This window comes from Falco rusticolus, chromosome 8 (assembly GCF_015220075.1).
Source record: "Falco rusticolus isolate bFalRus1 chromosome 8, bFalRus1.pri, whole genome shotgun sequence".
Classification (NCBI taxonomy): Eukaryota; Metazoa; Chordata; class Aves; order Falconiformes; family Falconidae; genus Falco; species Falco rusticolus.
This window is the reverse complement of record NC_051194.1, coordinates 61,775,386-61,800,664: the sequence shown is the minus strand read 5'-3', so window position 1 is coordinate 61,800,664 and position 25,279 is coordinate 61,775,386. Positions and strand designations below refer to the sequence as shown.

General features: G+C 45.5%; 1 protein-coding gene across 1 annotated transcript in view; it reads left to right on the top strand.

The window, feature by feature from the left end:
- TMEFF2 (transmembrane protein with EGF like and two follistatin like domains 2) overlaps nucleotides 1-25,279 on the top strand; it is a 130,521-nt gene that overhangs the window by 81,456 nt on the left and 23,786 nt on the right. Inside the window, exons 6-7 of the mRNA XM_037398460.1 lie at nucleotides 15,836-15,984; nucleotides 17,182-17,241. Coding sequence (XP_037254357.1) covers nucleotides 15,836-15,984; nucleotides 17,182-17,241 — 209 coding nt within the window. The remainder of the gene's footprint in view (nucleotides 1-15,835; nucleotides 15,985-17,181; nucleotides 17,242-25,279) is intronic.

Here is a 25,279-nt window from a genome sequence, read left to right as displayed (position 1 = left end):
CCTGTGCTTCTGGCCGCGTGGCTCGGACACCCAACTCCACTTACCCACAGCAGACAGGCAGACAGATGGACACACACACACAAAACATATTAAGAAGATGTACTATTTCAGTCCTTTGTTTCATATTTCAGTGCTAATCACTGATATATATATAGTTTGGGTAAATGCTCCTATAAGGCAGACATGAGGATGGTGAAACTGCATTCTCATGCAAATAAGGAGCACTGTACATGGGGAGGATATTTGTGCAAATCATGCAGCTGCCATCTGCAGCGACCTCTACAATCGATATTGCTCTAGCAATCAATATTTATCTTTATTATAGTATAGAAGGAAAGCATATAAAAGAAACTAATGATTTTGCCAGCTTCTCAATCCACACAGCAATTAGGTCAGTCAGCTTTGGGCCCTTTCACTGTTCCATCAGTTGCTCTCAACCAGAGCATCTGCAAACAAGATGCTGTGCTACTATAAAGTACTAAAAGGTAGTTTGAAAGCTCACATACATTACATGGGTATTGGCTGCTTCATGTTCAGCAGTGTGTGTAATAACTATGTGTGACCTACTTGTTCCAGATGCAGAAACAACGAGCTGCTTTAACATCTGCAGTGCCCCATGCATTACACAGTACATATATTGCCAGTTGCTGCTGCTTTCCTTTCTCTTTCAGAGAAAAAGTAGATCTTTGTTCATGGCTATGTGTAAGACTTAAACATATTCGTTGCACTTGTGGTTCAAACAAACACAGAAATGGAATCAAATCATTAAAAATACGCAATCCTGCAAAGACTTGAATTTCTGCTTAACTTGAGATCATACCTAAGGCATGAAGTAAAGCTGCTGCTGCATAAATCTTCATGTGGATCTTAGTAGTCATGTCTAATAACAGTCCAGGCAAGGGTGTACAGAGGAAAGTAAAGGCACTGCAGCATGCAATCTCTGCATTGCACAGCAAGAGACGACCAAGCAGTTTACACCCTCTTACACCCGTGTCACTTATCTTAGGCCCAGCGTAGTAACAGAGCAACCTCCAGTGCCTGCCCAGAAATTAGCCTAATTCTGGCTCTGTTAACTGTTAATGTTTCATTTGGTGCATGTTCTCTGATTTAAAAGATTTTGAAATAAAAAGCAAGCAGCTGACTTCCAGTGTAACTGTTGTGACACCATGTTGAGATAACTGTAGAAATATGGTGCAGTGGGCTAAGAGGCAGTGATGCTGTAAAAATGTAGCCTAAGCAACTGGAAATTGGTCAATGAAGGATTCGCAGTGAAAGACAGAACAGGGATTTTAGAAAAAGTAAGATGACACCTACTTGTCTATATGTTTTATTTTCATTATGAACCCTGTGCTGTGAAAGGGCCAGGTCAGTGGCTTTTCTGGGAGACTGGCCAGCCAGATCTGCTCTCTGGGACAGGAGAGTTGAATAGAGAACCCAACCATGTTCCTTCGTTTGGGCTGTGGAAAGAAATGCCGTGTGAACTGGTACAAAAGTGGAAAAACTAGCGAAACACAAAACTGTAGCATGAATTGCTGTCCACAGCGCAAAGGACAAAGTTGCAGCAGTTCCAGCTGAGGTGAAAGCTTCAGGCTTACTAGAAGCTAGTGTCTAGCCATCATGTTAAGAGTCAGAAAATGAGGTCCCCAGGTGAGCATTGCATAAATGCCACAGTTCCTATCAAGTTTCTCGATGGCAAGCTACTGAGATATTGTAGGACTCTTTCAGTGGGCAGTTTCAACTTAAAGCTAGCCCAGGTGAGAAAGTGACTTTGTGCCCAACCCTAGCCAGAGAAAGATCCCCACCGTCTTCTAAAAGACCTTAAATCAAGCCAAAAAGATGTGGGTTTCCTCTTTCTTAGCAATGAGTCTGCTGAAAGAGCAAGGGAAGATATGGGAAGAAGTTAGCTTTATCTTCAGGGGAAGCTTCTCTAAGAGCAGCTTATGGTCCAGTCCTCCAGGGTAGGAGGCAGGAATGAGCGCCTTGTACTTTTAAACTGAATGTGCTACTAGTGGCTGGGCTAGAACAATGGAAAAACGATGGCTTGTTTGGCCATCTGGCGAAATAGTTTTACTCTGCATACCTTTTTTGGGGGGGGTTAGTTAAAAACAGCCATTTTTCCCAGGCAGATAAGTTTCACAAAATCACCTTACCATCTTTTCATCCTTCATCCTGTGCCAAAAAGCCTATTTAATTTTGAAGTGAGAGTGATTCCCAACTCCCTTAGGGTGATGGTTTGGAGAATTTGACCTTTCCATCCATTGACTCAACGCAGTCCTTCAGAGGCTTATGTTCATTTGACAAAGTCCTACCTTCCCAGATTCTCAGGATTTATTTTCTTAATAACATTCTTAACAAAAAAACAAAAAAACAACAAAAAAAAAACCCCAAAAAAAACCCAAACAAAAAAAACCCCAACCAACTGGTTTTAATGTAAGCCAAGATTGTCTGGAGTTACTTATACTTCATAGTGTTTTATTACCAATACACTTTGGAACACTCTGGTAAATAATTCAGCTTACACAAAGAAATTGGCTATATTTTCTCTATACATCGAGGAAGTCTGTCATGTAGACTGTATATCAGAGCTCTAAATGTTCTCAGATAAATGCAAACCCACATTGTGTTCCATCTGTACTACTCACCCAAGCAGGTCTTTTAGGGACCCTTTACAACACATCCATCTCATCCAAAAACTAGAATCCCTAACATTTGACTTTGTAATAAAAAAGATGGTTTTTATCTTTTGCAGTTACAGCAAAACTCGCTCTGTGTCCAGGGGATAATACCCTGCACAGTCATAAAGCTTATAGATTATTTTTTTTCCTTGTGCTCCTCTTTTCAGATGCTGATCCAAACTTGGGTTTCAGTGTCAGCTTATGGAAGTCAATGAAAGTTATTCCACTAACTTCACTGAAACAAAAGTTCTTTCCCGGTATCATAACCGTGGAATAACTTCTTGGTAGCCAGTGGAGCCTTTCACTGGCAGAAGCGAGAACAGACTGCTTGAGTGTAAATGCACAGTTGTTCACAGAGTGCAAGGGAATAACTTGGAAATTGTGATGATAAAAGCAGAATTTGGCTTACTGACTGCTCCTATTGCTTCAGAGGACATATTGATTTGCGGAAAGCCAAAAATAACTTCTGAGATTTTGGAGGGGTTTCTTGTCTTATCATGGTGCCATGCTCCTGTCGGAGCAAGATACAAATTCTTCTGAAATTTAAGGGGAGGAAGGCTTGTGAGACATGTAGAACTGCCATTTGTCTTCATAATTATTAGTTTGACAATGTTAGAGTTGAAAAAAGGAAAAAGCTGCAATAGCTTTAAAAGTATGGCTCAAAATAGCCAGATTTTCCTGTTAGGTTTCCATGGCGAAGATGCTATAGTTCAGCATGTGGTGTGCGGACAAGAGGCATGGCGTAGAGGGATGGGTGCTTGTGGCAGAGGAGGCTGGAGGGGTGGACTGGGAAAGGACAGAGGACTGTGGAAGCACGGAGAAAACCTAAAGCTGACTTGCAGCTAGTCCATTTTGCTGTTTGCTGGAGAGCGAGGAGGAGCCGCAGTGACTGCCCACGTGCAGGGGCTCGGGGAGGGTTTGGGGGATGCTACCTGAAGGCAGCAGGGAGGTCCTCCTCACCTGCCTGGGAGGCTGAAGCGGCACAGCCAGCACGGAGCGGGTGAATTAAACATTTATACTGCAGGGACAGCTGGAGGGTGTGTGGGGTAGCGGCTCAACTGCATTGAGGTGGTGTGGCTGTGGGCTGTGTTCACGCCGATCTGCACGTGTCTGTCACAAGGGCGCACGTGTGTGGCTGGGCATTGAGTGCAACAGCCACAGCACCCCTCTCTCTGTTTTCAGGAAGTGCCTATATACAACCTATACGCCTGACAGCATAGCAGAGAGCAACCATTTTGTCTGCCCAGCTTAACAGGGGAGCAAATGAACCCAGGGTTGTGGTTTTTTTACTCTTCTGCCACTATCTGAGACGGCGGTTTTCAGTCCTAGGTAGGAAAAGGTAGCAGCCTTCTGAGCGCACGCCTTGATTTGCATTTGACAGAATGGTTTTGGCAGGCTGTTTTGTGTTCTTGCTGTAGTACAGAGTGTTGGGAAGATCATGCCTGGCTCCTGCCGCTTTGTGGGAGGCACACAAAAGGATCCCTTTGGGCTCTGCAAGGGCAGAGCTGTGCGCGGGTGCTGCGAGGCGAAGCCACCGCTCGGTTGTGTAACCCCATGGCTGGGAGAGCTTTGGCTGTAAAAGTGCACGTAGGGGATGATACGATAATGCACATCAGATATTAATGTGCATTGACACATAATCGTCTGCATACGTCGGGGCGTGACAGCATGAGTGAGCAAGTGCAGGGACCTTGGAGAGCAGTGCACTTTTTGCACCATTTTTTACTGGTTTTCTTTTCCCCTTTTTTGTTATTTAAAAATAAGCTTTCCTCCCTCCCTGGCCCCCCATTTAGCCAAAGTCATACCCTAGTAGTAAACTGAGTGGTGCCTTCATGACGGCCTATTTAGTCGCAATAAAAAGCCGATTGGCCTAATGCGCAATCAAGAAAGGAGTGACATTTATTGCTTCAGTTTTATGATGCTGTGAACTGAGCAAGATTTGGAGCCTTACAGTGCCTTCAGGGGGCAGGAGATCACCAGCAATGAATTGTATTTATACCTTTTCCAATTTCCTACTAGCATTTTAGCAATAAATAGACTGTGTTGTTATTGAGTTTTATGTAAGTATGTTTACGAAAGCAGGAATACAACTTTGTAGCTCAGAATTACATGTGTTGGCTAAATAGATCAGCAGAGAGAATAACTATGTAAAGCACTGGGAAAGCACTTTCCAATTTATTATCAAATGTCTTAATAGAATGCTTCATCTCTTTCATCCCACTTTATGTTAACTATTAAATTAAAACTGCATCCACTGCAGAAGGTCGGAGGCTCCTTCACACACCCATGTTGGAACATCAAGGCCACGATTTGTTCACACATCTAAGCCATTAAAAATACATCCCATGCATTAAATATGAGCCTGAGGAAAACTCAATAGGAGCTGACGTGCAGGGCTGACCTCGGCTCGCGCAGCCCCTGCGGGGTGGCAGGTGTCCCTTCCCCACAGCATCCATCTCCTGCCCTTCTCCTTTCCCACGTGCAAGTCACAGCTAAAAGCCTGCATGAGATGTGCCCAGACGTACAGGCTTAATTGCTGTCTCTCAGCCTGCCCGTGTTGTAACGAAGCTCTCCCACGCAGAGGAGCACAGGTGCCCCAGGGATGCCCGTGCTTGTGGCGCATCCCTTTCAGGAGCTGCAGGTGGATTCCACTGCTCTCTGTCCCAGACCTGAAGAAGGTTGCTTTCATCTCGTTAGGTTGTGGGCAAGGACGTGTCCTTGAGATGGCACATTTCATTTGTTCGTTGGTCTTCATTTCTCTGGCAGCAGTACTTTTCCTTGGGGCTTGCTCCCAAAAGCAGCCAGCCACTGTGGTCATCATGAGACAGCAAAAGAAGGGGCAGCATCCCCAGCCAGTAATAATGCCTGGCCTGGTACGGCAGCTCTAACCTACAGAGCTGAGCGCTCTGAGGAAAGAGAGGGTTGCTGCTGCTCCCTCCGTCTTGCACATGCAGCCGTTTGCTTGGGCCCATCTATGGGCCGAGATCTTCTTTCATCACAGTGTGGGATTACATTGAACCGTAGACTCATTTAGGTTGGAAAAGACTTTTCAGATCATAGAGTCCAACATTAACCCAGGGCTGCCAAGGCCACCACTAAACCGTGTCCCTAAGCACTGCATCTATGTGGGTTTTCAATACATCCAGGGATGGTGACTCCACCACCGCCCTGGGCAGCCTGTTCCAGTGCTTCACCACGCTTTCGGTGAAGACATTTTACCGAATACTCAATCTAAACCTCCCCTGGCACAACTTGAGGCCATTTACTTGTCCTGCCACTTGTTACCTGGGAGAAGAGACCAACCCCAACCTGTCTGCAGCCTCCTGTCAGGCAGCTGCAGGGAGCGATAATGACACGAGGTTATCATGCCTTATTTCTGTCTGTGCAGAAGGTGCAAACAGTGCCTGAAGGAAAGCCTGGAAGTATCCTCCTAAAATTTCATTACATACCTTGACTGGCTTTTGGTTTGCAGTGTAAGTCATCTTCCCACGCAGGGTGGCCTGGAGTGCAGAGCCAGTCCGGGTGGTGCTGCCTCAGGCAGCGGGAGGCACACATGGTTGAGGGTGCAGAGCAGTTCGCGGTGAGAGGCAGTCTGATTCTGCACATGTGGATGGAGTCTTTACAAGAAGGAATTATTTTACCATGGGCGTTTTTCTCACTAATTGCAGGAAGGCCACTCCTAAGCCTTGCCTTCCCCGCCGGCAGTGGGTGGCTCACGTGCTGCATGGGATGGGGCTTGCAGCACGCTGGTCTCTGCTAGCCTGAAGGCTACCAGCCCCTGCTCTCACTGATAAGTCAGAGTCCACTTTGTGCTTTCAGGAGTAGCCGCTAGTGCGGTTAACAAAACCCAGAAATTTGCCATGGGTCCCGGCTGGTGCCTCATTTCTTCCTCAACAGACCAAGCTGTCCTGCATCCATGCCAGGACCTGCAGCTAGATGCTATCCCATGCTTCCCGCCAGACATTGCAATATTCCTGCTGGCTGTTCCAGGTGGAACACTGGGATTCGTGGGAACAATTCTCATTATTCTGCTGGCTTCAAGATAGAAGCAAACAATATCAGCAGACTGAGGCACACAATACAACATTTGCGAAGGACAGCCTCAAATGTTTACAGAGGGAGAGAAACAGTCAGCAAAGCTTTGTTTTAACAGAGACCATAGAGACATGAAGGACAGTGAGTGTAGGCAAACCATAAAAAGGCATTTATTTTATTCTATGTGCTTTAAATAAACTTCACACGTTAGATACCTGCAGACGTTTGAATTGGCATGTGAACAGAATTAGAATTTTCTTCTCTAGTCACACAGCTAGGACTAGATTGAGGATTTTTCAATCGCTCTTCAAGCCCAGTCATCAGCCTTGTAATTCTCTCATTTCTCTGTTTGAGTTTAAAGCATCCAGTCTAGCAAAGAGTGCTTTACACAACTTAGTTCCTCTTAAATAGGAATGATACTTTTTAAAAAAATAAAATGAGACATTTATTTTGCCCTAAAGGTGTTAGCATACAATTCAATGTACTGTTGAGGGCACTAGAGGCATCGGGAACCCAGGTGAAGGTCATATTATAATTGGTGCTTTGAATTGTAAGAAGGAAGCAAAGGTGAAGTTTGTGACGTTTTTTGTCAAAAACTTAGTAAAGCAAGTGTTGCGGGGGGGGGGGGGGGGGGGGCGCGGAACGCAAGGAGAATTAAGAATCAAGTTGCAGTGTCTTGCACAGCAGATTAAAGCAGTTTCCATGAGCAGCAGTCTCCAGAATGAAACCTTGAAAGCTGGTGGAGCATGGGACCAGCTCCGGGAAGAAGGCAGTGCCCCAGCAGCTCTCCCCATGCTGTGAGGTGAGGTGCCTCCAGGAGCGGTCCACAGAACCGTTTTGAAACAACCTCTGTGAGCTGCCATAACAAATGTGCTTTGAAAAATCCATATGCGTTTTTAAGCATTGCCAGTCACTCCCTGCTATTAAGCAGCAGCAGCAGCAGCAGCATGGCAGCTGCACAGCCATCGCCCGAGCACCCGACTCCGCGCTCCAGGTAGGCTCCCAGAGTATGTTGCATTTGGTATGCAAGGAAGGACATCGATAAATATATTCACCACTTTAGTGCATTTTAGCTTGACATATGTCCAGTAAAAAATATCTTGGTCTCTTGCAGTCATAAACAAAAATTTTTTTAAAATCACCTGATTATTCAGTGCTTCCTTCTCTTATGATGCTTTGGGGTCTTTCAAATCATTTTCATTATGCACTACATAATAATAAAAATCTCTAAGCAGTATGCTGATAATTCCATGCATGGTCTCTGTGATTCCTAATTGTTTGAATAACAGGATGCTGTTGAAATGCCATGCAGAAACATTGCGTCACCCTGAGGGAATCAAGCTTTTCTCCTTTTACTCCTGATGAAGATAAACATTTGAACAGCTGAAATAGGTAAAATATCCCAGGGAAGCCACTGAAAAGTAGATGTGCTAAAGCCCTTAGTGCAGAAGCTGAGCTGCAAAGGACAAAAAATAAAAATAGATTAGATAAATAAATAACATTGAATGGAAGGCACTCAAAATAAGCTGTGCTTTTTCTTCTCTTGTGATCTTAAAGCAGAAAAGAAGAAGTAGCAGGCCCGGGAAAGAAATATCGCATGCTATTTTTGTGCTGCCATTATAAAATATGTATTGTTTATTGTTCTGCACTGCAGCTAAAGTTTTGCATCAGCTTCAAAAATACAGCAAAGTTTGGTTTGAAGGAGACACGCAGTGTCTCTATTCTTTAAGCCTCTTAATGATGTTCTTAAAAGTGCGGTGATAGGATTTCAATCTCCTGGCAAGCACAGGCAGGTTGTAACGGATGATTCATAGAAAGCGTAAAATATTGTGTGCCTGAGTGCATTATCAATATATTTTATATATGTAAGTCTGTGTACCTGATGTTCAGCTGTATGTGAAACCAGGCGAGGATGCCAGGCAGTTTTATCTCCCGGCTGGAGGCATCATCAGGTGCCACCCTCCTGGGCTGTGCTCCGCATGCTGCAGAGACCACTGCGAGGGCACCTGCGCTTGGCCCAGCTACCAGAAGGTACCTTGACTCTGTATTGAGGGTACCAGGACTTTACGCTGCAACTTACCTCTCGGTAAAATGGGTGTAATAGTACCAGGTCATTGCTGCTATAGGGCTGTCTGAGGTTATTGTAAAGCTTAATGGTGCACTGGTAAACGGGCGGAGGGCCAGAGGAAGAAGCTGGTATTTCTGTGGTCTTTTCAAGACTGATGTCAACACGGAGGTGCGTTTGATTCCCCTGGAACAGTCCCATGTAGGTGCCGGGGAGGGGGGCGCAGCTTTGAGGATGACTGATGTGGCGCTGAGGTGGGTAGCAGAGGTAACCTCTGGCTGCTCCCCGCTAAAGGGGTATCGCAGGCAGTGTGTTTTAACAAGGCACGATGCCTCAGCACACAGGCGGTCGGAACGGGCTAGCTGAGCTCCCAGAGGCTGGGTCTGCCCAGCCTGGTTAACCTTGCCAGTCCCTGCTTAGAGCTGGTTCAGATATCTCTGCGTGGTGTTGTGTTGAGACATATTAAACATACCCAAAGCTGCCTGGGTAAATGAGCGCTCCCACCAGCCTCCTGACACGCGGCTGAACCATGGTACAATGTGTGTTCGAATGTTGAGGCGTAATGTTAAGCCTGGCTTCATTTCAACTTGCCTGCTGGTAATGTCAACAAAGATGCCCTGTGTACCAGAAAGAAAAACCTTGCAGGAATCCAAATGATAGAGAAGGCATTTGGGACTGATTGCCAGGCTCTTTATGCAGGCATATACTGCCAGGTTTGCTTTAAATGGATGTTTAATGTCCTACTCGGAGGGGCAGGGGGCTTGGGGAGGACTGTACTGACAACCAACCAGAAATTTCAGTTGCTGCTCGCTGTTTTCTGGTCAAAGGAAGATAAGAAATGTCTCTGGTGGAAATATCATAAACGTACAACAACCGTGTTTTTATTTATACACTGGTTTATGGCAAAGGGAAGGCTTTGAGCTTTTTTATACTGCAAAATGCTGTTGTTTTTTTCCTTTCTTTTTTTCTTTTTGCCTGGAGAAAATATACGACATTTAAAATGATTGCAGAATGGAACATCACTTTCCCTGTAAAGTAGTGCTCACTGAGACATGGTGGGATCTCACACTTGACCAAATTAGCATATGTGCTCAAATATCAGAGCTCTGACTAGTAAAAATAACACTATATTTGCATTTTCACATTTTTAGCTCTCGCTTCCCTGTCTGTTTGGTTTTATGCCTTTTTTCTTGACTGACAATTCTCTTTGTGGCAGATTTATTGCTGTTCTGCTGTTTGGACCCTGTAATCAACGAGACACTTGGCTGAAGACGTTAGTCATTTCATTAAGTACTTTTTTGCAGATCTCTCAGACACAATTTTCTGTTGCTCTGCTTCCAAAAAGCAAATGACCCATGGCCAGCAAAGTCTGAATATGAATCTTTAATAAACAGAGGTAGTACCAACAATGCTCTCAGGTTTCCAAACTGCAGAGAGCTAATTAAAAGATGTTGAATAGGGAAGAACTGCCACTGCCATCTCGCTCTGACGAAAATGTGCCTGCATCTGTTCCCAGTAAAACCGCTCTTTTAGAAGCATTGTCTCATTTATCCTCCTTCCTTCCCATCAGAGCTACATATGAAACCTTCCTCATGCTATGTGCAGATATTGCATAGTGCTTTCTTTAAAATTATTATTCAGTAATACTTTGCTGAGAAGGGAGACTGAATAGTTGTCTTAGGATTAAAGATAAAGTGTGGAGTGGGGCTCTTTTTATCATCACTGTGTCACTAATGATTATACTTTATTCATGAACTAAGGAAATATAATTATAGCATTCCCCAACACTTCATGGGCAAAGCACCAGTCTCTCGTTTTATTGAGACGCTGCCTTAAAACGCAGTTCCTCCCTCCAGGGACAGCACTTCATAGCCATGAATCCTCTCTTCAGTGGCGTGCTCTCTGCAGGCAAAGGTACTCTCTGTGCCCAGAAAATAATACCATACGTTATTTGCAGAAAAGTGGGGCGTTAGGAGCCTGTGCACTCACCAGTGTAGTTGCCTGTGCCTGGTTTATTGACCCCATCAATCTTTACAGAGGCTGATGCAACAGAAAGCCAAGTTGGCTGCTCCAGTGTGGCCGAGCAACCCGGTGCAGCACAGTGCCATCGCTGCTGGGACACAGACCCCTCTGAGCTCTGGGCAGCGGTTTTCCTGGTCAAGATCTGTGCAAGAAATCACTGCTGGTCTACCCTGTGCTCTTCTCTCATTTCCCTGGGAAGGGGAGAAGTACGCTGCGCAGGTGAAATAATGACAACCCAAAGGCACACGCGCTCCCTTGTGCTGTTTAGTATATTTACAGCAGTTACTGCCTTGACAGAAGCTCAAAGGCCGAAGCGCAGCGACTTGCACCCCGCAAGTCAGCAGAGAGGCACAAGGAGGTGCCTGTCAGCATCTTACCTGCCTCGGGCTCGGTTCAGCTCTGCCAGCCCTCCCACAGGCAGCCTCGTGGGCTTCTCCAGCATGTTAGCTGCGAGCTGCCCCTCCGTCTGCAGAGACCTTCCAGTTGTGCCTGAACATGATGTTCTCACAAGAGGGTCTGGCAAAGCCACCAAGCAGTGCTGCAGGATGCCCCTGGGGGAATTATCCCCAGATCCCCTGAGGAGGTGCCCAGGTATGCCCGTCAGACAGTCTTTTTAGTTTGTTTTGATTTTTCTTGCTTTTCTGATCACCAGCATAACTAAGTGGGTTGCTGGCTGCTCAGCTCCTCCAAGATTTTCATCATATGAAATGAAATGGAATAAAATAAACCATATAAAAGTAGTGGAATTCATCAGAGACTGTCATAATGACCTGAAAGAATAGACATAAGAAAGTGAGCCTTGTTTAATGATTGTTTATAGTGACAGCCCAAATTTTAATCAATTAACATATGAGCCCATTACTTGAAAGATGTGATGGGCCTGTGGGACAGCATTCAGTATTTCTTCCTTTCCCAAGGGAGCTGCAGGGTATCAGCTGGCATCTTGGAAGCACTTTTTCCTCACAGATGCTTTTAAAGCTGCTTTTCTGACTGCAGAAGGCATAGTTAAGCCTTACACATGTATTTGGTGTATGCTCTTGGGTACAGTTTCACCCTGTGACCCCCCTAGGAGACCTCATTGACCCTCTCACAGCTTCTTGAGCCCAAGGAAAGCTCAGTCAGCCTTTATATTGCCAAGCTTTCTTCAGCGCTGCGCTTAGGAACACAGAAACCAAATAGATTTATTGATAGAACTATAATCAGAAGCCATAGTCAGGATGATAAAATGGTCAAATGATCAAATTACTTAAAATTAGAGGCGTATTGAAGTGTCTCGGGGACCGGGAAGCTGCAGGCACGTGGCAGTGGATGCATGCTGGCAGCCCCGTGCAGGCAAGGGGACCTGCGGGGAGCCCCGGGCCAGGACAGCCAGCACCCAAAAGAGATGAGGCCGCTCCGGCTGTGTCACCTGTGGGAGAGCGAGAAGATGACAGGGCAGAGCCTGGCCTTGGCCAAATTTGCAGGTTGAGTGTGAGGAGAAGCACCAGGGCTGGATGCTAGCCAGGAGCAGGACGGGATTTCTGGGCCTGACACGTGTTGGGGCGAGGACCTCCTTGGGGCAGGGCATTCCTGTGTCCCGCAGGATCTGAACTCTGGACACTGGGACGCCCACCTAAGGTGCGCCCTGGGGGCCAAGCGGGAATGTGACGGTTTGGTTCTGCTTGTTTAGTGGGAGGCGGCCACACTTCTGCATTTTGTAATGCTTCGGGAAGTGAAGGCAGCGTTACCTATGGCTACAGGATTTCATTCAATCAAATGCATTAAGTGCTGTTCATGTTGTATTTATTACGTTGCCAGTGGATCCCGCTTAAGGATGATGTATGCTCTGTGACCGCGGGTGCCTGGGCATGCACATTTGGAGTAAATGCCCCACCTCTTTGTCAGTTATTTACTCTTCTGGAATTTGGGGGCATGGTTGAAATGGCAGACTGCTTGTTCCTCTAGTTTGAAAAAATGTGTTTGAATATACTGTCATTTTTCCTGATAAGATGAGCGCTATAAATTAAACAGAGTCAGCAACCCAGGCACATTAATCTTCCTGATGCAATCCTACCTTTAGCATTTCCTGACGTATACTTGATGTTGACTTAATTGTGCAGCCTTAAAGTAGGATTTGAGTATATAAGTGCAAAAGCATTAAGAAACTGCAGATGCAAGCTAGAAGCCGCCCGCTGAAAGCTGTGCAAGGGGTGGATGACGCACAGATCCTTGCTGCAAGGAGATTGGGGTGACAGGTTTATTGTAGTGTTTTTTCACCGCCCTCTAGTCAGCCCCAAAAATCAGGTTTCACACAGGAGATCCTGTAAGATAGCGTCATCCCGAGGTTGTCCCTTTCTTCTGTCCCTCCCCCATGAGCAACCTGACAGTGGCACAAGTTGCACATGGTCCGTGGTGCTCATGTGGTGCGGCCTCAGTGCAGCATGCAGCTACGGAGCCCTTGCTTGGAGAGAAAGGCTGGTCTCGCAGTGAAGATTTTAGAATGGAGTTGAGAAAAACCTTGGCTCTCTTCTTACTTTTACTGAAAGAGGTTAGAAAAGTCGTTTTGGAACTTTGTTTTTTGGAAGGTATCGAAGGATGCAAATAAATGCCTAGTGGGCTCTGAAATGGTCTTTGAAATCAATGGGAGATCAGTCTCTGAGATTTCAAAAATCCCACACAAAGTGTTTGCATGCATCTTTAAGCATCTAAACACCTTTGAAAATATGTCTCTTAAGTGCCTAACTCCTAGCACAGGTTCCTACATCCCCTAGGCTTTTTTGAAATTGCATCCAGTATTGCTTAGATTTCCCCTAAAGAGCACCCTTTTGTTTTAGTTTTCTCATTGACTTAATTTTCTCTTGACTCAAGACATAATATATATTAACCTACACTCATTTTTTGTAGCAAAATGTAGGGAAGCGAAGCTGTTTCTGAGCTGGTTTATTACAAAAAAGGAGCATATGGCTGATTGTGTCCCATCTGAAATGCAAATGGTGGAGCTACGTGGAAAGAATCACTATTACTTGAGCAGTAAATGTTTCCTAATGTTTCCTAATGAAGTGAGTTTGACTAAGGTGGGAAGCTGGAAACGACTGTGGGAAGAAATGGCGATGGTTAATATCTCGGTGGAGCAGAACATTCTTATTCCGCTGATAAGGAGGTTCTTAGGAAATGGACTGGGGTTTTTTCTTATATTCCATATGTTCATCAGTGTGGGGAAATGGTTACGCAGGGAGTAGACTCTCTTCTTCCCCTAGTTATGAAATGTAATTTAATTTATAACCACAGCTTTTCACTGTTGGTCTCTTCTTGAGCTCAAGTTTTCTGTACTTTCTGAACGTTTGGGGGAAATAGACCTACCCAATGTAAAGGAGAAGGCAAGCACCAGTCCCACTGATTTTCATCGCCCTGGGCGTGTTTGAAGAGGCGAGAGGCCAGAGGGGGTGATGGAGGAATCCCACCCACGCTGTCTGATTTCCTATGCTTCCTCTTTCTGCCAGAGGTTTCTCTTGCCTGTATCCCTCTGCATTTCCAGTGGTTGAAGGTGTCCAGATGTCTGCTGTGAATGGGATGTGAACTGACTTTTAAACGCTTTCTTAGATCAAGCAGTGAGGCTAGAGGCTGACATTTCCATTACTTAACTTTCCAAAGGGAAAGCTGTGGAGTCGGCGCCGTGAGGTTCAGCACAACCAGTGGGCTGGAGATAGAGCATCGGTCGCATTCCTTTGCCTTAAATGTCAGAAGGAGCCGGGAAGAGTTTAGATAGCAGCATGTGCACAATTACGTGCTCAGAAGAGCTGAAGCAGCTGCCAGGTTAGACCTCTGGCTTTGTCCCTGAGCAGGAGCACATCGGTGTTAATGCAGGCGTTGCTGAAGCTGAGCTGTCTGTTCTGTGGCGCAGTCGGGGGACAGCAGATTAGCATGCCTTTCCCTTGCCGATGCCCAAGGGTGTCTGACATCGCTAATGATAATGAAATAGGAGAAACCTAAAGAAAAAAGGCTGCAGCCTGCTGTTGATGGAAGTAATTAGGTTTCTCCATCTTATGAGCAATGCTGAGGCTTGCTGGGATCAGGGCATATCCACGTTAGTGTGTTAGTTCAGCTCCAGACCAGACTTTTGAAGTGAATGCCCCCACTGAGCTTTGGTTCACATCTTGTGGCATCCCAGATGCTCAGGAGTTTGGTCGTTGTGGCTCTGGAGATGCCCCTAAGCTCCCCGAGGCCAGGGCTACCACTGCCTTACCCACACTTGCCCGCACTTTGCTCACAGCTGTGGGGGCCACCCCCTGCACAGAGCGTGTCCCCAGGCTGGGAGTGGGCGCGGACCTTCCTGGGTGACACCTGAGGAAGGCGTTTTGGTTGTCGAGTTATTCAAATGCTTCAGAAAGGGCTTGTGCACAAAGTCTCTCCTAAGAACAGCATTCCCCTGGCTTTATTACGGAGCAGCCTCGCTGCTTCCCGTGCGGGAGCTGGGGGGATCCCACCAGCCCCGGGCACAAAGAGGGGACAGCCACATCCCTGCTGCCAGTCGCCATCTGGGCAGGTGGTTTTATCCCAGTGGGGTGAGGTGAGGCTCCAGTATCACATCTTTTATTAGGACCAGAATGCCTCTAAGTAATTATTATCAGAATTAAATCATAGTATAAACCCACATTTATACCGTGTTGCATACGATGGGCAGCACCTCAACAGAAGGGCATTTTGTGGCTTCTTTAATTGCAAGAGGGTGCAGAAGCTTGAATTATCTGCCTATCTGCTTGGGCGTTCTTAGGTTTACAAGAAATTACAAGTGGTAATGCTGTGGCATAGTTTTCCACATATAACACTTTTTTTGCCTTTCCTTTTGCTTGCTTTTCTGTGTCTCTTGCCTCTCCTTGCATTTCATTTACATCCAGAAATACAAATGACCTCTTGACATAACTTTCCACTTTCGTTCTGTCAATTTGCATTGCGCAGTCAGGAAAATACACACACTTTTATTTCTGAGATATATTTATGATGTCATGAAGAAGCTTTCTTATATTAGCCTCTTCTTTTTTCTCTTTCTTTATCTTTTCAGGTGTGTGTGCAACATTGACTGTTCTCAAACCAACTTCAATCCTCTTTGTGCTTCCGATGGGAAATCTTATGATAATGCATGTCAAATCAAAGAGGCATCATGCCAGAAACAGGAGAAAATTGAAGTCATGTCTTTGGGTCGATGTCAAGGTAACTCTCACAACAAAACTCATTTCAAAGAATGTTTTCAATTTTTGTTCAGGAAAAAAAAAAAAAGAGAGAGAACCAAGGCTGGCTTCTTATTTGGCACTTCTTACATTTCCATTAGACTCTCGCAGTCTATACTGTAGAGCACAGGCTGTGGGAGGGGGCAGAGCTCCCTGCAGCACAGGTGCCAAGCCAGGCGTGAGGAGCGGTGTGCGTAACCCTTCCCACACCCTGCCCGCAGCAGCAGGGGACTCTCCAGCCCCACAGGGCTTTCAAAAGCAGGCGCCTGGATTTTGCCCAGAGCAGCTTGCCCAGAGCCCTGTCCTCCGCAAAGGAGTCGGAGCAGGACAGCAGGAGAGCCCCGCAGGTACATTTTGCCACCCAGAATGGACGGATCCTGTGTTGCTCCCTTAACTGGAGCAGCAGGGAGCAATCTCAGGAGGCCAAAGGCTGCTTCCAAGCACAGGGCTGGTGTTGGTTTCTCATGAGACCTGTGCGGCACCCATGGGTGCCAGAGGTGCCCGGAAGGAAATTTTGCCAACAGCAGCTCAGAGAAGCTCTCCGTGTTTCTCCACGAATGCCAGCTTCTCTGTGCCCAGCTGCTCATGGGCTACTGCATCATCTGTAACCCTTGAGTTGACTTCGAAAACTCTGTTTTGTTCTAAAATAAAAATGAAGGAAATTTGCCTTTAAATAGCTCCTGTAAATAAAGTGTCTGCTGAGGCTCAGATTCTTAATAGCTTTTTTCCCCCTTGGCTTCTGACCTATAAATCCTCAGTACATCTATGTACAAGACCGTACTATACAGGTGTATTAAACACGTTCTAGTTTATTCCTGTATCTTTAAAGTTAACCACCCTATGTTGCAGTTCATTTCAGGGTACATACTAAAACTCCCCAATTACTTGAAATAGAGCAGAAATGACAGCTCCTGCTTCATACTGATATATTTATCCCAGCTGCAATCTGTTATCACATATTGTTAGAAAAAAATGTGTTTTCTTAATGGAAGATGTTTCATGTTTGATTCCAAAAAGCCAGATCCTCCTGTTTTCACCTGGCAGCCCAGGGGAGCCTTGCAGCCAGCAGCGATGCTGTGCATGCAAGCGAAGCTGGGTTTGCCTGGGCACTGGTGACTGGGGCATAGGCTGTATCAAGGACAGGCTCCCCAAGCAATTCAACGTATTTCTTTTCACACAGATAATACTACAACAACTACAAAATCGGAAGATGGGCATTACGCAAGAACAGATTATGCAGGTACGGTTCCTATGCTGTCAGGTTCATAATTCGCGGGAGCTGTGTAAGTCTCTTCTCTCCTCCCTTTGCTACGGTGAGGTGTCCTCATCTTCCAGTGGGGTTTTTTGGTTTAAGAAATCACTGTCTTCATGTTACTCTTCCTTTTGCCAGAAACTCTTTTTCTTCTTAATAAATGGGCTGCTTCCATTTTTGTCAATGTACAGATGTTCTGGCCATAAAATACCTGTTCTGACAGTGGCCATAACATTTGTAAGCTATTTGCCAGAAGTGACAGACATTATTGAAAATTATTGAATTGGTGTGCTGGATTGTGCATATCTTTGTCACGATATACAGGTTTAAGAAAGTGAAAATCCAGAATATCCACAGCATAGCACAGCTGTGATACCAGGAAACGTTGCCACAATAGAAAATATTACCTGTCGGTGTTTAACTATGAAGTTAATAAGGTTCTTAAAATGTTTGGGGTTTTTTAAGTGATAAATGGTTTTAATTTATTTAGAAGCTACAATAAAATATAATGGCTGAATAGCCTTATTTGGCATTTGAAATTAAAAACATGTAAATACTAGTGAGTCTTGGGAGATATTTTTTATACCCTTTGCCTGGGAGGATTGATTTAGAAATTGAATGTGTGTGTGCGCGCGCACGTGCATGCAAATTTTCACAGCTCGCACTGAGAATTCAAACCTTTGGGAAGGTATTTGTGAAAATGGGTCAGGTGGTGCATTCATTGCTTAAGTTTGTGATCTTTTTGTGGTTTGAAAGTATTCCGAGAGAGAAGGTGCAGGTTACTGGGTTTAGCTGAGCAGCTTGCTGCATGGCTTACATGAAATCCAGCTGATGGTTTCACAGGTCTTAACATGTCTTACCTGGAGAGCCCTCTGGCAGCCGTTAACTCAGCTGGTCATCCCTTGTGAGGGCCCTTTGTGCATGACGTCCCTGAGTTATTAGGGTACCCAGCCGCTGGAAATGATTGTTCTGTTCCTACTTAAAAATGGTGTGTGATGATTAAAACATAGAGCTATGAATAAATGATGCCTCGGTGAGGCAGAGGAGTGCTAGGTGTTGGGGGTGGCTGCAGCACGAAGCGGAGAGGGTGGAAATGTCTACGGAAGGTAAATGCTGAAATTAATTTCCAAAAGATCACAGGTGAGCCACAGTCCAAGTGTCTCCTACTGCCAAGGAGCCCTTCCACAGGCGAAGTGAGGGTCACGCAGAGAGAGTGTTCAGTGTCTTTCCCCCAAACCCTCGATTACTCTGCTTTTTTCTGCGAGGCAGCAGCCGGTTTTCTTAAAAGGCTGGAATGGCTGAGGTTGTATCCTGTGATGGGCAGGAGACATGGCCAAGTAGGCCAAAATTATTTAAGTCAGAAATAAGGGCAAGTAATATTGTTGTATTAAATCCTTCATCTTCCTTCCTGGAGAACTGAGGAGAGCACTGCATGCCCAAGTCAAGATGAAGGCCTGCAGCCCCTTGTTAAATGTTGTGCAACCTGTCCTACTCTGTCTGCTGCTGCCTGGTGGTTTAGTGTTAGGACGGCAGCGACCTACATCACCTAGAGAGGAGACAGCGCATTTAAGCACAAAGCAGCTGAGCTGTAGCAAAAAGGGAGGAGATGCAGGTTGAGGATTAGGGAGGAGGAGGATGACAAAAGATAGCCAAGTCGTGGGTGATGGAGGAAGAGGCACACAGAAGGCACCTTCAGCTCAAGTGGGCAGGAGGAAGAGAACAGCTTTGGCTTAGGAGAGAGATGATATTTTAGCCCACGCTTGAGAAGAAAGATAGCGGCTAGAAGAAAACTGATTGCAGCAAAACATTGTCAGGAGTTGGGCACCAAGCAGGGAAGTCAGGAGGAAACTGGGTTACTGGGCAGGGAGGAGGGCAGAGCTACGACACAGAGGAGTGGGTCTGTAGTGGAGATGGTGTCTGAGTGCCAAGAGGTCAGGAGTGTGGGAAGAGATGGTCCAGTGAGAGGTGATGGGCGTCTATGGAACAGAGAGAAGGCACCTCACTCCCCCAGAGCTGTGGGGAGGGATGGAGACATCCTGAACCAGCACTGAGGTCCAGCAGGTACCACTTCGGCACAGACAGGCACCATCACTGTGCCTTAGCAAGCGGCTCCTCGAGGCTTCTGGTATGGCTCAGTCCCCACTGGGCTTCTTGAGGGCAGCGACTGTGTCCCCTGGATGGATCTCATCAGGTACTGTCCATTGATTTAACCTGAACCACAGTCGCTTGTGCCAGCTGATGTCTTCTTTTTGTACACCTATTATTCTTGCTTAAATTTTTCATGTTTACATACGGTGACAGCAGGTAGGGTGAAAGCTGCAAGTTCGTGCAGGGCAATCCATGTGCCTCCAGTGTCCCCAAATGTTTGCAGCATAACCCTGCTGGGAGACCCCAGGGGAAATGGACAGCTGTTATTCAAAAGCAGCAACAACTCCAGCCTTTCAGAAATAGTTGGTGAAAAGGAAGACAGCAGTATAAAACAGAGGCTCCACGAACATTCAGGCTTCAGCGTTTGCCAGGCAGGAAGCTGCATGCCATCCTCCTGTTCTTTCAAGTGCAGAAACATTTGATGATGTCTATTATAAGAATGTGGTATGTGCTACTTTTTTCCTACTTTTGTATCTCCTCAGAAGGGAAATTCTGCCCTGGCCATGGGGAGCTTTGTGTGAAAAAGCCGCAGTTCCTCAGCCATTGTGCCTCTGAAGCAATTTCCCCAAGCCTGCGCCCTTCCAGAGAATACCTTTGTTCTCTGCCATTTAATGGCACTAAAAATCACCGAGACCATGAGCACTACACGCTTTTAAAACATTGACTCATATGGACTCACTTTCCTAGGGGAGAAAATAGCAGTGGGCATAATTGATGTTGTCAATTATGCTAATGCAGCAGTGCCAAATGCTCTTTGCAGAGATTGTGGTAGCAGAGTGGTGTGGGTTTTTCCATAAACACCCCCGCATGCTCAACGTGGGGTCCCAGGAAGGCAGCAGCTTTGCGAACAACCACAAGTCCCAACACCCAGCTGATTTTTTTCATATTGAGCTATTCAAACTGTCTGTTCAATCAGTGTCTTTGCTCCCTCCTGTTCTTTCAGGCACATCGGTACTTGCAAATAACGCACAAATCTGTTTGCAAAAGCAAGAGTACTTGTTCCTTTAGAACATAAATCTTCACATTTTTTGCATCACCTTGGCTTTTTAAGGGCTCTTACTTTATACAGGCAAGACTTACTGTAGTATTGGAAATGCCTAATGTCAGAGACATCTGAAAAGCAGCATCCCCTTTTTCAGCACAGCAGACGTGGGGAGAGTGAGCCATAGGTGGCTCTTCTGTGGCAGTGCCCGCCGCGCCGGGCTCACCAACCTGCTCTTGCCATGGCTGCGAGTGCAGTACGCGTCAGCACAGTGTCCGCACACGGGCGTGTTTGTGTCTCTCTTTGCACGATTCTGGCCTCTTTCCATCTTCTGAAACCTTAAAGTATTTGTTGGGGGTGGGGGGGTGGGGGAGGGGATTTTCACTCTTTCCAACAAATGGCAGTTTGTTGGTGTTGGTCAGGTTTGTGAAATAAGATTTGGGTTATAGAAACACACTTTATCTTGTGATTTGTATGAAAGAGCATTTCTAAACATTCTAAGTGTAATGTGTGTTTTGGAAAGTAGTGTCTGAGCCGAAAGTCCTGTGATTGATGTTTTCTTGAATTTTCCCATTATAGGAGTAAAGAAGTTGGCGGGTTTGGTGGCATTTTTGCATTCAGGGTCTAGGCAATCAAGGAGTTTTCGTCTTGTTTATTCATTTACCTATTTATTTTTGTTCTTCTATATTTATATTCCCTTCTTAAGATCTGGATATTAGCAATTATTCTCCTAACTGATTTTATCCTCTCTCATTATCAAATTACAAAGATTTTTTTCCAAGCCATTTTGAGCACTATAAAGAGTAAGTCAGTATGGATGAGCCATATTTCAATGTTATATATTCATGAAAATTGTCAGCGAAGACAATGACAAATTTGGTAGACCTACTCAATAATATCATCTTCCGGGCCAGACAGACCTCCCTATATGAGCATTGATTAGATCAAGTCTCAGCAGTTGAACACCAGCAGTGCGGCAAAGCTGATGGGAAGGGGAAGAAGGCATTTCAGCCCCGATAGTCTCCTTTGGTGAAAAATGCACACCCAGAAATGGTCAGTTTGAGGTGTATTTTGGGGTTGCTCGATGGTGGTAAACTCCCCTTTGGCAAGTGGTGCCTTCTGTGGTCTTGGCTAGCTCAGGGACTCTCTTGCAGGCGGTGCCATGGCCCCTCTTGCTGATGCTGTTGCTGTGCCCGGGAAGCGCTAACAAGCACAAAATGCTGCGTGTCTGCTCATGGCTGTTCTCTTCCCTGCTCTACCCCCTGGTTTCCCATGGGATTTCAAATCTACGTGACAGCCTTGGATCTTGTTCAGACTGCTTTCTGGCACTGGGACCTTCCTGGCACTGCCGGAGGTGCTCGGGCGAGTAATCCGGCAGATGGCTGTGTTGCCCAAGCAAACTGAACACTCCACCAAAAGGGGCAAAATCCATCTGTGTCAACACATCATCTTCCCTCGGCTGGGCCGGGGCCGTGGGATAAGGCCACAGGAGCCATCGCAGATTCCCCACGCCAAGGATAAAGAAGGGTCTTGGACTCTTCAAAGAGTCTCTTCAAAAGTCCAAGAGTCTTGGCCTCCAAAATACATACAATATACAATGTAACATTCATGTTTGACAAAAGGCAACTATACTAAAACTTTACCAAAACCCGACACTTTGCATCGCTAACTTCCAGTTCCTTTGCACGGGAGAGCAAGCTGTGCCTCTCGAGGAGAACTGGCAGCAATGCACCAGCCCAGCTCATGAGGAGCGCTGGGGTGCGGTGCCTCCCTTTCTTCACAGGCTCGATCCAGAGCCCGCCGAACGCAGTCACAGTCATCTTCATTGTCTGGAACAGGCCTGGAGAGTGGTCAGGAGCCAGAACAGCAGTCCTAGATTGCTATCGAGTGACTGTTTTAATTTTTTTTCCCACACTAGGAATAAAGTCTGAGAACTTCAGACTAGATTCCTTCTCCAGATTGTAACGTTTTTCAAGTAGGTTAAGTTTTGAGTGTAAACCACTTGACATTGTCCCTTTAAATTAAATGTTGTGTCTACTACCGTGTCAGCCCTTTCCTAACCTGGTGCAGAGTAATAAAGCCCCAGAGCTTAGCAATGGGATATAAACTGCCGTGCAGTTTTTCTCTGCCTTTGTGAACCAGGCTTTCCTTTCTTCTTAATGGAATTAGCAAGTGAGACATAGACCTGAGCACCACGCATCCATCACAGCTAGAGAAACCATTTCTCATCTGCAGCTTTGTAAAAACGCTGGGGAAATTGCATCCTTGCATATGCAGATTTGCTTGGCTTTCAGTTCCGCAGGCTTCAAGTCAGAGGTTGTCACACTAAACAAATAGATTATTTAGGAAGCGTTCCTGCTTTTCCATCAAATCACTTAAAAATTGAAAAAAATCCACATTTTAATATTTTGACCAGCTGTGTGGCAGCATGAATGCTGTCTAGCTGTGGGGTCCACCTGTGCTCACACGCATCAGCACACACACTCCTGGTGTTGGGGAGTGCAAGAATAATACAATTCCTACATTCCTTAAAAAATGTGAGACTTTTAAATGTTGCTACAATTGTTAGTTGCATTTACAAGTGCAAGGTTTTATGGGGCATTAATGCAATTTTATAGCAGTGGGCACTGCAGCAGCCTAGGCTACCCCAAGTGTTTTTTCTTCTATAGAACATTCTCAAATTTACCTTTAGATCCTGCTTGGCTCCATCTTACTGAAATCTATGTAATTTTTTTTGGAATAGGAGATGGAAACACTGTTGTAGGGATCATAGAACAGCCTCACAAACAAGTCCCATACCAGGAAAGAAGCTGCAACACTCTGGAGTGCCGCGCCACTTACTCCTGACAGTCTTTTCCTGAGCAACATGCAAAATCGAAACAGGCTTATGGAGATTTTAAAAATAAGCAATAGGGAGAGAGAAATATTGTTCATTTAATCTGCCAGCCTGAAGAGAATACCTCACTTTTTATGAGAGTTCTCCTTTAACTTTGAATCACATATGCTAAGGTTGGTAAAACATGCCTTGGTTTTTTGGATTTCTGGTTTTTTGTGGTTTTATAATGAGAGAAATTCTTTTCATTACTTACAATTTCCCAGTGTCATGCTCATGGAACCTGTAATTGTTAGCATTAAAACTTAAATTAGGTCTCCGGTGAACTGCTAGGCGTCGCTTTACCTAGGCTGATGTAGCTGAAGGAAAAAGAGCATTTCCATTTGTGTTTTTAAAGCTTAGCCCTCAAATTAGTCACTAATGAATGGAATCAAAAGTTGCAGAATTCATTTGTGCTTTCTTCCCCTAATAAACAAATCCTTTTTTGGATTAATGTTGTGAGTGAACGTTATCAAGAAAGCTATTTGATCTGTGTAGAAGCTCGGTAGCCTGAAAATTCAGTATGTCCAGGCTAAGAATTTGATCCGTAGGAAATAAACAGGAAAAGCAAGTACCGACTTGCCACACCGATATTGGGTTGAGATAAGATTTAGGGTGAGAGTGGGGGTTGTAATGCGAGTATATTTTCCCATCTGGGAATTCCATCAGAACTGTGCAAAATTCATAAAGCTCTCTCCAAATACTGACTCCCACTTCTTTTGCTTCCCCAAGACTCTGTACCTTACTGGGGTTTTTTTCCCTTATACTATCATGTAAGCAGCCTTCTGTAACATTTTGTTCTGTTAAAGGTTATGGATCAAAACAGAAATTGGCTGTGCAATAGAGATGAGCAGACCCGAGTTCATGTAGGCATTTCTACAGATCCTTCCGTTTGTGTCCCAGTCCATAAACGCATCATGTATCATTTACATATGTTTTGTCTTGTTTGGAGCATAGAAGCCCATTTTCCTGAGCAAACCTGAGTGTTCAGTACCCACTGGGTTTTTTGTCCCCTACTTGGTACCTGTGTTTTGATCGGAAGAATGAGTAAGTTCCAAGGGAGGTAGAGCGTGCAGGGAAAAAAAGGCTTTTTCCTGCTTGCGTATAAAAATGTGATCCCTAAACCTCGATCCAACTTGAATAGTGCCTGCTTTCTCAGTTGTCTTTAAGCAGATGCCTTCTTTCTAAAAGGACCTGTAAAGGCAGGGGACACCCAGATGAAATGAATGCAGGAAGGCCCCTTGGGAAAACACTTTCGTGCTTTGCAGTCGTGCTAGTTGTTATGCTCTAGTGAAAGCCACTTCCAGAATTTGTTTTCCCAACCTTTGCTTTCAGAAGTTTATGGAAATGAAGACCCAGCAGCATGGCCTACAACCACTGTTCAGAAAACCAGGTCGGGAAAAAACATGCAGCCTGGTTCTTCTGTAGGACCAACGAAAGCGCGTAGGTACGGCCTGAGGCGTGCTGTGACGCAGAGCAGTGGCACACGTGGCTCTTGCGATGCTCCGCTGCGGTGGCTGGGGTTCACCGTGCCAGCTGCGGTGCTCACTTAGGTATTGGTGTGTAACTCCTCGCACTTCATCCGCATGCCGGAAAACTGGTAGATACCAGCTGTCTTTGGCCTTCCGACACCTTGGTGAAGGCATTTGCCTCTTGACAGCATCTTCTTTCCCTTCTCTAACCCCCTGCCTCCCCTACAAGAAAGGAAAGTAAAAAAAAGTATTTGAGACAAGCCTCTGTCAATCTTCCCCAAGGGAAAGGCTGGGAAAATTAATCTTGTTGTCTGGATTTGGGGAGGAATTTTGCTCACCCTTGGTTCCACCCATCCTCTGGGCTCCAGGCACTTTGATTAGCTTGAGTTGGCCTTGAAGGATGCTGTTTGAGGTGGTGGTGCACAGCAGCTGTTTGCCATCCACAGTGCTAGTTTGAATTAGTTAATGGATATTAAGGAGTACCACAGTGTATTTTTATGCCTAGCAGCATTATTTTAGGCCTAGTTTCTGTAAATCTGCTGTTAGGAATTA